The sequence below is a fragment of the Anoplopoma fimbria genome, chromosome 16, assembly GCF_027596085.1.
Source record: "Anoplopoma fimbria isolate UVic2021 breed Golden Eagle Sablefish chromosome 16, Afim_UVic_2022, whole genome shotgun sequence".
Classification (NCBI taxonomy): domain Eukaryota; kingdom Metazoa; phylum Chordata; class Actinopteri; order Perciformes; family Anoplopomatidae; genus Anoplopoma; species Anoplopoma fimbria.
Window position 1 is genome coordinate 24,066,087 of NC_072464.1, and position 11,940 is coordinate 24,078,026.

At 37.8% G+C, this 11,940-nt stretch overlaps 1 protein-coding gene across 1 annotated transcript in view; it reads left to right on the forward strand.

The window, feature by feature from the left end:
- LOC129104215 (radixin) overlaps positions 1-8,243 on the forward strand; it is a 36,426-nt gene extending 28,183 nt beyond the window's left edge. Inside the window, exons 10-15 of the mRNA XM_054614792.1 lie at positions 1-11; positions 1,027-1,157; positions 1,475-1,635; positions 2,661-2,753; positions 4,737-4,946; positions 7,325-8,243. The exon at positions 1-11 is cut by the window's left edge and continues 153 nt beyond it. Of these exons, the coding sequence (XP_054470767.1) occupies positions 1-11; positions 1,027-1,157; positions 1,475-1,635; positions 2,661-2,753; positions 4,737-4,946; positions 7,325-7,489 (771 nt within the window). The 3' untranslated portion in view covers positions 7,490-8,243. The remainder of the gene's footprint in view (positions 12-1,026; positions 1,158-1,474; positions 1,636-2,660; positions 2,754-4,736; positions 4,947-7,324) is intronic.
- Positions 8,244-11,940: the final 3,697 nt, after the last annotated feature.

Sequence of the window (11,940 nt, forward strand, 5' to 3'; positions counted from 1 at the left end):
CAGATGGAGAGGTAACGGTCACGCTGCTGGACCTTAAATTCATCTGGAAGAACTGTCTTTAAATTATTCCCACAGCAAATTATGATTTGTCTTGTTTTTACAGTAATCAAATGTGTTTTTTTATTAACTCCTAACAATTGCACAAACACACTCTTGTGTTAATGTGCTGACACAAAAACAAATACACATTTTTATTTATATTTATTTGACAATGACATCTAGGCATTGTTTAATTCAAACTTCTAGCTGTAGCTAATGTGCAGTCATTTCTCCTGGTTAGGCTTTAAAAGGATAATATACATAATAAAACATTATAATGCAAACAATAAAGACAGACAGCCACTGAAAACAACACTTAAGAATAATGAGGGGAAGAAAGTATGCATGTGTACTTTATAACCACGACACTGAAAAAAGTAAACTTCTTTTCTTGTCTGTTTTTTTTTAAAACAAAGGAAAGAGTTAAAAGTGCCTCAAATGCAAATTAACTGGTTTCAAGAATTTTCTCAAATTAAATGAAATTCTTTAATGCATGTTGTGAAATACACAGACTGAACAGTTTAGTCTACCGTCAGCACATTGATGGCAGCGCTGCATTGAAGGAATCATGTTAATCTGTTTTTAATAGAAAACAAACACAGCAGAGCTCGTTCTACTGCTGCTAACAAGAAGTGAACATAAGTAATATAGTGCTTTTTTTATCTAGATATTATGTTGTGTTGTACAAAAACATATTTGAACATGACAAAGAAAGCAGTTTACCCAAACCAAAGCTTGTTGAACACAACGAAAAACAGATCCATGGATTATCACTTTTTGTCATGTGAAGATGTCAGTGAAAAGGGTCCATAAACTACCTGAAATTATGTCACAAATCAAATATTTTCCTACACAACTACTGTGAGAAACCAGACAACACAAGAAAAAAGTCTTGATAAGACCAGACTCAATACAAACATCCTATGAATTATCAAACAAATGAATAAATCAGAGGCTGGGTGTGTCATAATGTGATTATTTCAACAGAGCGCAGCTGGAGAACGAGAAGAAGAAGCGCGAGCATGCGGAGAAAGAGAAGGAGAGGATAGAGAGGGAGAAGGACGAGCTGATGGAGAGACTGAGGCAGATCGAGATGCAGACGCAGAGAGCTCAGAAAGGTACAGCGCAGAGTGTGACGGAGTGAACGCTGTGATGTGCATTCTTTAAAAAGAGTGTAACTGTCATTACACCAGTCTGCCACTAGAGGTCAGTATGTACGTATGAAGCACATGATGAAGCTGATAAATCCAAAGCGTGTGTTTAGATGATTATACGTTTGATGTGCGTCTGATCACACAAAGACAATAAGTTTGCAATGCATTATCCATAACTCACATATCATCGTGTGTGTGTGTGTGTGTGTGTGTGTGTGTGTGTGTGTGTGTGTGTGTGTGTGTGTGTGTGTGTGTGTGTGTGTGTGTGTGTGTGCGTACAGAGCTGGAGGAGCAGACCCGCAGGGCGTTGGAGCTGGAGCAGGAGAGGAAGCGGGCGAAGGAGGAGGCGGAGCGTCTGGAGAGGGAGAGGCAGGCGGCGGAGGAGGCCAAGGCGACGCTGGCTCAGCAGGCCGCCGACCAGATGAAGAACCAGGAGCAACTGGTAGCTACACTCACACACCATCACACACTGCAGCATGTTCTCCTGCAGCTTGTAGTTCTTTTTGTTCAGGTGAAAAATGAAACTACTTGAACTCAAGAATTACTGCAAGATCCATCAATTAAATCCAGCTTTCCCTTTAATTACATACATGTATTTATTCCGCTTCTACCTCCCATAATCTCGTGCTATCACTTGCGTATGTCTGTGAGTGACTGTGCACCTCCTTGTCTGTCCACGGCTAAACTCGCATTCCACTTTAGCAAACTGCAGAATATTTTGGGTGGGCTTTATTAGCTGTTTTATACTACCATGGACTGCCTGCTGACTTCTTCACTCTCTGCTCTTTAATCCTCTGAACCCCAAAGCAGATCTTGGAAGTTGATTTTATCTGCAATATTTAAGTCCTGCTGCTCTTTGGAAAAAGCACAATCCGGCCTGAAGCTTTCGTCACACATGATGTTTTCAAGGACTGTCAGAAAAATAAATCTGACAAAAAAAGACAGTTTTTACAGTTCTGGCTGTGATAAACCCTGTATTTTGGCGATTGGGTTTATTGGGTATCAACCTCATGTTTATACACATCTTTTTGAAAAAGAAATAGACATCTGTATAGATAACTATTAGAGCGTTTTTGTTAAGTGAGACGTGGGAGTAAAAAACATGTCTGATACTTATACTCCAGACGATTGTGTTCATTCAGTCAAACATTACAGCAGTGATTGTTGGAGGCACACCTGGAGGAGATCTGCACTTTACTGATTTCACCTTTCGAGTTATACATTTATTTATTTATTTTTTTAATAAAATGTGTTTATATTTGAATGGTTCGAGGATTCCTGATATGGTCTGTTCAAATCATAAAAAATTAAAAAAGTAATCATATATCAAGCAAAACTACCGGTTTCACGAACATGAGAAGTTGCTGACTTTGGCTGTTTCATATTATGGTAAATTGTGGGTTTTGGAAACCACGCTGAGTTCAGTTTGGTAACTTTTTACCGCCATGTGTTTTTATTTCCGAACAGGCTGCTGAGTTAGCGGAGTTCACTGCCAAAATCACTCTGCTGGAGGAGGCCAAGAGGAAAAAAGAAGACGAAGCGACAGAGTGGCAACACAAAGTAACGTAACCTGTTTCATATATGTGTGTTTGTGTTTGAGATGCCTTCATGTGTTTGGGCTCAATATTCTCTGCTTTTATTTTTTAATACAAAATCTAGAAATTATAATCGTAACTAAAGAATCTGGGTAGAAATCTCAGAATGTGGCATCCAGTTAGCACAAAGAGAAAAAGTCCCATCAAAACCGTCAACTTGACCAGGATGAGGATGGGAAGCAAAGAATACACAGAGGTCACAGAAACAGTAACATCCTGTTAGATCCGTTTTGTAGGCCACGTTAAGTTTGCAGAAAGCTTTGGGAAATGTTTTTGCATTGTATTCTATCCTTTATTCTTTCGCCTTTTAAAGCACCATGTGCTATATAAATAACCTTTACTAATATTATTATCAACCACACAAGATATATTTCTAAATCAAAGCTTCATTGCACAACATGAGACTTAAAGCCAACAATCTAGCGTTAAGTATTACAATAACAAAGAATAATAGGATTCTACCAAACGTGGTGTTTGTTGTCAGAACTACGAGCAAATCAGGTGACATCCAGGCGTTTCCCATCATGCCCTGCGGTCTTGCAGTCCGTGGAGAGCAACTGCTGCTCCTGGCTCTAAAAACTCCGGCCGCCTCAATCTCGTGACGATCACAGCAAGTCGGACACAAAACTAACCAGCATGCATTGTGCGTCGAACGCCGGTGATCGACTGGCTCATTTGAAACGAGCCTAATGTACTGTCTCAAAGAGTCGTGAGTGTCTGTGTTTCACATGTGAACTAGATGATTGTTCCCTTGCAACACCTGCTAATTTGTAAATGTCAAAGCTTTAATTGCAACCCAGAATCCCTCTGGGCAGGGTGAGGGCTGGCTCCACATCACGGTTAATAACGTGCACGCCATCGTATCAGTGGCGTTGTGTTGTTGACTTTAGCTTCAGACTGGAAGAACCAAGACCTCTACGAGTGCACCATTAAGTTAACGACTTGAGACGGTATCAGCGATACTGAAGCTTCGTTTAGTAATAAACATGGTGACGGAGCAGCAAATGTTGCCTGAAGTGTCTTACAACTTGAATTCTCTCTACTGACCAGCAGGGGGCGACTCCTCGGGTTGCAAAAATTGTTTGGAAGTCTATGTTTAGATAAATTGTTTTATCTAAGATTAGTTTAGTCGTAGCTTAATCCGTTTGAATGGTCCCGACTGCAGTAGATGAGTACTCAAGTCTATCGTCCTGTGATCTTTGGCTGTGTTTTGTAAACTCTACTGGTGCTCAATTGAATTATATTCATAAAGCCTATAATAAAAAAGTTTTTGTTTCGGAATACTTTTTTTTTCAGATACGACATGTCTCAACTTCTCATCCTCTCATTTCACATACTAGTAGAATGAAAACACGGAGAAGCAGAATTACAAATAATAAAGTACATAATGTTTAATATTAAGTAAATATTGAATTTAATAGGCAAATGAGTTTCAGGCACCTTTATGGAGTGAGTGTTTGTCTACACACACCCATGTCAAAATGAGTTTTTACAGTATAAATAATTGCTGCAGCCTAATTGCTGCTGTCACTTTTTATGGGACTTTTCTGTCATGAAAAGCTATAAATTAAAGGTTGGCTGTCATTAAACATGCAATCATGCAAGTTAGACATGTCACATAACGTTTGCCAAACAAAGTCGTCTGAGTCATTGTGAAGAAAGTCATTAGACTTAGTAGAATCACAAACTGGTGGAGACTCAGAAAACAAATGTCGCATATTGAGTGCCTTGTAGTATGTTTTATTTTGTATGTATAGGAAACAGTTCCAGACTGATTATACAAGACACATTTTGTGAAAAATAATTATAACTTTATCAGGTATCATTAAACAAATAAAAATCTGAAAGATAGAATATAACATCGTATGCATATCGAGACAGGTGGAAGCAATTTTCGACCCGTAAGTGTTTGTTTCTCTCTAAAAGTATGCATGTATGTTCTTTACAGGCTTTGTCTGCACAAGACGACCTTGAGAAGACCCGGGAGGAGCTGAAGACGGCCATGACGTCTCCGCCGGCGCCGGAACACGACGAGGAGGACGAAACGAACGCCGAGGCGAGCGCCGAGCTCCTCAGCGACGGCGTCAGCAGCCAACGCAGTGAAGAGGAGCGCATCACGGAGGCGCAGAAGAATGAACGTGTCAAGAAACAGCTACAGGTAGAGCAGCAGTGCCACAGTGGGAAGACAGGAAATACATCTTTAACATCATTGATTAGGGCTGGGCAATAATACAATGTGATCATTTATCGTCTTTCCATGGAATTGTATCGTGATGAACTCAATTACGTCGTCTGAATTGATACTAACAAGCACAAACAACTCAAATGTTGTTTGATATGAGGGAATATCATTTTAAGATTGATGTTTTGTTTTTGCATCACACTTTAAATTCCCACTCAGTTCAATACAATTAACTAACGGTGCGCATATGCTCATTTTTATTCTGTTTTCTCTATAATTTTACTTGAAGCTGTTATCTTCATTTTGCATTTAAGTTCTTATTTAAATAAAATAATTACTTTGTATATTTGTATTTACTTCACACAGTAGAATACTAAAATAGGCTTTAGCATGTGTTTCTTAATTAAGTCTATTCATTGGGTTAGGGTTAATAGGGAAATATTTATTTCAACCATCAGTGTGAACTGTAGGAAATTCTAATTGTTATCCTTTTACCTTGTTATAGTCATCTAAAGTGGTTATTTGCATAAAAACACACAATTGAAATGATCAGAAAATAAATGATTGTATTCCTATTTGAAAATGTTCTTTGATTAAAAACAATTATTTTAATTTGTAGTTTAAATTATATATTATAAGATGCTTAGAGCTAGTGTTATGAAATTAAACAGGTCATAATTCCTTCTCTAATTATTATTTTATATTACTATGAAATCTCCTTAGAAAAAATACTTTATTTTAGTTTCTCTTACATAATTACATTTGATTAATTTACCTTCGCCTACTGATCATTTTTACTGAATAGAGCTTTAACACATCATCTTTACAAAGACAAAGAAAGATACATCCTGGCTAAAAGTGGAGGATTAAAACACATATACAGAGCCACTTTAAATGCATTTCAGGGGTTTAGTGCAGGTGTCAGGTGTTTTCAGTTATTCTGCCTGATTAGATCTCTGCTCAGGTTGAAGATCAATTAGTCTGCACACGCCCACACAGTCCTGAGATCCGGTGCGATCAGACAGAAACACCTGTGTTGGTGTTCAGAGGCTTAAAAAATGAGACAAACTGGCAGACACTAAAACACCTGCTCCAAAGAAAACATGATTCATGTTCAAGTGCCCTTAAGTGTTTTAGGTACAAGTCATTGAGTCTGTCAGTCTGAAGTTAAACGGATTGTTAGAAACCTTCCATCAGAGTCACTCCTTCTTGAGCAAACTGCAGGTGTTTGGATTTCCTGAACAAAAACAGAAAAGTGCTGCAAAACAATTTGGGTCACAACTCTTTAATATTAATCTAGGTCCCTTTGTTGTTACAGAAATCTATCAGAACAAAATAGATGGTGTGCTGCCGTCCTGAAGTGGTCACAGCAACAGCTGCACCTAGCAGACGCAACTAGTACTTCAGGAGCAAAGACTTAAAGGGGACATATGAAACTCATTTTCAGCTTCATAGTTGTATTTTAGTGTTCTACTAGAACATGTTTACATGCTTTACATTAAAAAAACATATTGTTTTTAATCCATACTTACTTTCTGAGTATACCTGTATTCACCTTCTCTCTGCAACGCTCCGTTTTAGCGCCTGTCTCTTTAAGCCCCGAAAATGTTTTATGATCACAGCAGTTTGTTCCCTTGAATGAATGCACATTACTTGCTTAAACTAATCAGGCGGAGACTAATAATTATACAGTTCATCAACTTTCTGCTAGAAAATACAGATGAAAACGCATCACAAATAATTCTCCATAGTTTGCAAAAATTGGAACAAGGATTTGGCATTTTCAATAAGTAAGGAGAAGGGGAATCCTTGTAGATATGGTTAATAAAAATTACATTATTATTATTTTTTTAGATGTTCTACATGGTTACAAAATATACTGATTAGCTAAATGCACCACGATAGCTAAATGACAGTGGTTTTTGTCATTTTAAACGTGACATCTAAGACAGCCTTCATCTAAAAACCAACCCCCAAACTCTGGAGGAAGATGCATTTGGGCGGCTGTGGCGTAGTGGAGAGCAAGGTAGTTCTCCAATCAGAGGGTCGGTGGTTCGATACCCGGCTTCGGCAGTCGATGTGTCCTTGGGCAAGACACTTAACCCCAAGTTGCTCCTGAAGGCTTGCCATCGGTGTGGACTGGATGATGAATGTTAGTTAGAGTCTGATGGTGGCACCTTGATGGTAGCCTGTCATCAGTGTGTGAATGGGTGAATGATATGTAACATACTACTGACTGTAAGTCGCTTTGGAGAAAAGCGTCTGCTAAATGACTCTAATGTAATGTATGTAATGTAATATTTGTAAGGTATTGTATCTCATCACCCGTCTCTCTGTCTCTCTCTTCTGTCCAGGCGTTGAGTTCAGAGTTGGCCGAAGCCCGAGACGACACCAAGAAAACCCAGAACGACATGCTGCACGCCGAGAATGTCCGGGCGGGCAGAGACAAGTACAAAACCCTGCGCCAGATCCGCCAGGGCAACACCAAGCAGCGCATCGACGAGTTTGAGTCCATGTGAGACCGGAGAGGACGGTCGGACGCAACGTCGAAAAAAAGAGACAGTTGGTCTCGTTGCCATGTCAACGCCTCACTTAACCCTGTAAAGCCCGAAAACCCTGCTGCCGACCCAGGAGCTCCTGCTTTTGTCTTTCTATCCAGGAGAACGACCGGCTAACGGGCTACGTAGCTTCAGCCTCGCCAAAGCTCTGCCTAGCAACGGGTTGGCCAATCACACTGCTACCCGCTTTTAGAGCTCCGCCCCCCAAAACCCCAACGAAGCACATGTCCTTTTAATCTGACGGAAAAAATAGCAAGCTGCATTTCCTGTCATCAACCTGGACTTCTCCCTTCTAAAGTACTGACTGTTTTAACGCTTGCATGTACGATAATTAAACGACAGGACCGACAAAACGAGAGAAATGGTTGATGATGCTTTTTACTCAACAAAATGAAACGGCCGTTTGTAGCTTGTTGATGTTGCCGGCACGCTTTAATACCTGTATCTTACTTTTACGTCTTATGTCATAAGTTGAACAATTTAAATAATTTGTTTAAAAAAAACACAAACGCCTTATTTGTCTCATTTCCCCCCCCCCCCCTCACCCAGTGTTACTTTTTGTGATTTTGTGTTTGGGAAAAGTTGGCCTGTTAAGTTCTCTCAGTGTCTTTGATCCTTTAAAGTTGCATCAGCTAACTTCTATAACCTTGATTGGCTGTCAGTTCACTCTGAGAGCAAAACAGATATGCAAACTATGCAATAAAGATTCATTTATATTTCCAACTATGCGGCTGCAGACCGTTCTGAAGAGTCCTGACAGAGGTTACAGCCAGTCTGTCGACGTTTTTCTGTTTGTAAATTGTCTGACTGTGCACATTGGTCCGACATTAATATAACGACACAATGACGTATATTCTCAAAAGCACGAGAAGACATTACCAAAGGATTATGTTCCAATCATTTTGCATTTGCAGTAACAGCAGGAGAATTTTTTAAATAACAGCAAGAACAAAGTCATACATGGATTAATACAATCCGTAAGGAACACATGACTAAGATAAAGTTTGTTATGTAAAATAAATGTTTTGTTCCAAAGTATTTATCCACAGAAATGTCATCTGCAAATTTATATTGAGACAATTCTGGTTTAGTATCAAGAAATTCTATTATTCATTCATTAAAGAAGCTAAATCTAAAGTTCAAAACATTAATATAGCAGTAAAAAAACTATTAACTCGGATACAAATACATTTTCACTTGAGAAACAAGCATCTTTTGACCGCTGCAGATGTGACAAGCTGTCTAAAAAATCCACCAATACAAATGTATACATTTTAGATTCTCCACCAATTAATTTGCAGCAAAAACAGCAAAAAAATAGTTATTAACAAAAGAAGGTTGTTTCAAATATACGCTTAATGTTTTTTGTACTTTAAAGTTATTTGTGAATTTGTGTTTACCAAAACATGCTTTAGCAAAATGTTTTTAAAAATCAAAAATGTCATTTCTATACATCCACAATGAACCTGTCTTATATTTATCTACATAACATCAAAGCACAGTTTTTCCATCAGTGCCCCTTAGCATCACCACCATATATACCTGCAGAAATAACATTTAGCCAATAAGCAAAACTCACAAGACAGATGAAAGCTTGACTCAGGCTTTTATTGCTCACTTTTACATCACACATAATAACAGTCAACACATCTCATTTGGCCACAGTTCACCAGTTTCTGTCGGTTTGTTTTCAGAGCTTTTGTTTTGGGTTTCATTTCCTAAAGCTCAGTTGAGTTTGACGCGCCTGTAGCACAAACGTCTGAAGAGACCCACTCCAAAAGTCATGTTTTTTAAATAAATAAAAGAGGAAAAGATTAAAAAAGACAATTAATGACATTAGCGGAAAAGCATTTCAGCCAATTTTCAAGTTTCTTTTCTTTTGTCTTTTACTAAAATGGATAATGTATTTGCACTGGGCATATTCTGTACATATAACTCAAATTAATACGTTTAAAGAAATGCATTAGTTTTACACCCTTTTGAAACACTATTTAACGGGGCTTCATCTGTATGAATTAGCACAGTTGTACATGACAGCTTTGGACAATCTTTTGGAATCAAACTCTTCATCTGCCAGCAGGACACAAAGTGAAACAGCAGCAATGGTCAAACACTTTAATATCGTCTTTATATTTTGGTTTCATATAACCACCATTGACCTGAGCAAAGGGGAAACATTGGAAAGCAATAAAACAGCCTTTTTACTTTTTTTTCTTTTTTTTTACAGGCTTTGGTCCCTGAAGAGGCGTCACTTTTAATTATTTCTGTCGCAGAAATCCAGCTGTATTAAAGCACATTAGAAACAAAGGTGGGAATAATTGTTGACAATTTTACATTTCTGTCTTATGGATTTCGGCCATTTTAGTCAAAAGAGCAACAAATTACAAAACCAGCATTTTATCCGTCCAGAGAAAACCAACACATGAATTCTCAAAGGTGTGTTCAGACTGAATGTGAAGGGCGATCGCATAACGAGATGCAGAAGGTAACCAGAAGAAGTAACTTCACCCATTTAACGCGGTGCAAATCAGTTTCTATGAGGCCTTGTGGGATAAATGGCATTTGCCCCCAAAAATGTTATTGTTGGGAAAGATATAAAATCATTGCTGTAGTTTCATAAAACCTCCTTGTGTCAGAACAGTTGCAAACAAAAAATGAAGTGCAGTTTGTCCGAAGTCACATAAATGGCTAAAAAAAGTACATCAAAAATACATTTTACTAAAACAAAGCCACCCTTAACGTTAAAAGGCCTTTAATCAATGCATGCTTGCTACACTATGCAAACAGCACACAAACAATTTGGATTTTCCCAAAGCTGAAGAACTTCACTTTACTGAACGTACAGAGACGACAAAACAGGCTCGAGAAAAATAACAAAGAACTGAAAATGGTCACTTTTTGCTCTGTGGAATCATATTCAGTCTGAACACTGTCAAGTAACATTTAGGGAGAAACAAAACAACGTTAGCGCAGTTGGCAAAGTGAACATCCCCTTATTACAATCTCTTCCTGCAGATAAACATAGAAAAATACCTCTTAACAAGTTCATGATAATAGAAAAATAGTTTTTGCCCTGACACATTAAAATAAGCTTTTTTTAAATTATCCACAGGAATGTTAACACACATTTTCAGAGGTCTGTTTAATTAAATTGTAGACGAACGCTAGCACACGGTGCCAGCCAGAGAAAGAGGAATCCACTGACAGACGGGAGTACCGAGAGCGTTCCTGAGAGCGCTCAGATTACAGCACCGCCCCTGAGGAGAGAGCTTTTCAAGTAAGAGAGCTTCAAGACAATAAAGAAGAAACCGTTGTGGTGTTTTGCCTTCAGGGAAAAGGCAAAATATTTGAAGGTGTGGCAAAAATTTGTGGCGCAAACTCATTATAAACGTCTATTTTTACTACACTTGTACTCCAGCAGTGTTCAGAAATACTGTTCCAAGGTTTGATACTAACAAGCTAACAAGATGTCTCTTGAGAAATGAGACAACGTCACCTTTTAACCACACCTTTTTCTCTTTAACACCTTTTATGACATCGTATCTGTTTCTCACCTCTGTACGGCCGACTTTACCACGCTGAGGTTTTTTTGGGCTACACAGTACCGTGCTTTAAATTCACTGACCATACAAACAATAACTGTTTCTAAAATGTCTCTTTCCTGCACTTGAAAAAAAGGGAATCAAAACCCCCTCATATAAATATAGGCTAAGTACCAAAAGGTGACAAAGTTTGCCACAAATACTCAAAATATTCAACTCGAAATATTTTCTTTTTCTTTAAATATTCTCATATAAAACAATGATTTTGCTTAAAAAGTTTATAGGATACAATTTGTATCAACAAAGAGAAGAGTCAACTGGCTGCTTTGATATTGTTCTAACCAGGCAAGAGTTGGTTTAGCGTAATGAAACCATTATTCCATTGGTGGTGATGATAATAAGAATAACAAAGAGCTTTACATTAAGAGAAGGCAACATAGAAATATCTTGGAAGAGAAAGCAGCAAATGTGTAGTTTTGAAAAAAATACTCGTATGCAATGAATTATAAAAATGACCTACATTTTACTAGGTTTTGACATTTTTAATGATAAATTGATTTATAAAATAATGGACGGATTAATTAATAATTATAATAACGGTAATATTATGCAGTACTTGGACTGAAGTTTAAACAAGTGTTATTAGTTATTGATGTCTGAGGTAAATCCTTCAAGTCCAAGATGGTTATGAATTAATTAAGAAAGGTAATACCACTTTTATTTTTGTATTTTTCTTAAATCAGATTTCTTTCCTTACTAAACCAATGAGTTTAATTTAACCAATGAGATCATTAGTGTCTATGAGAAAAGTTTGTAGAACTAAAAACTATCATGTGTTCCCGCTGTAAAAGAAGTATCTAGAAATCTTAA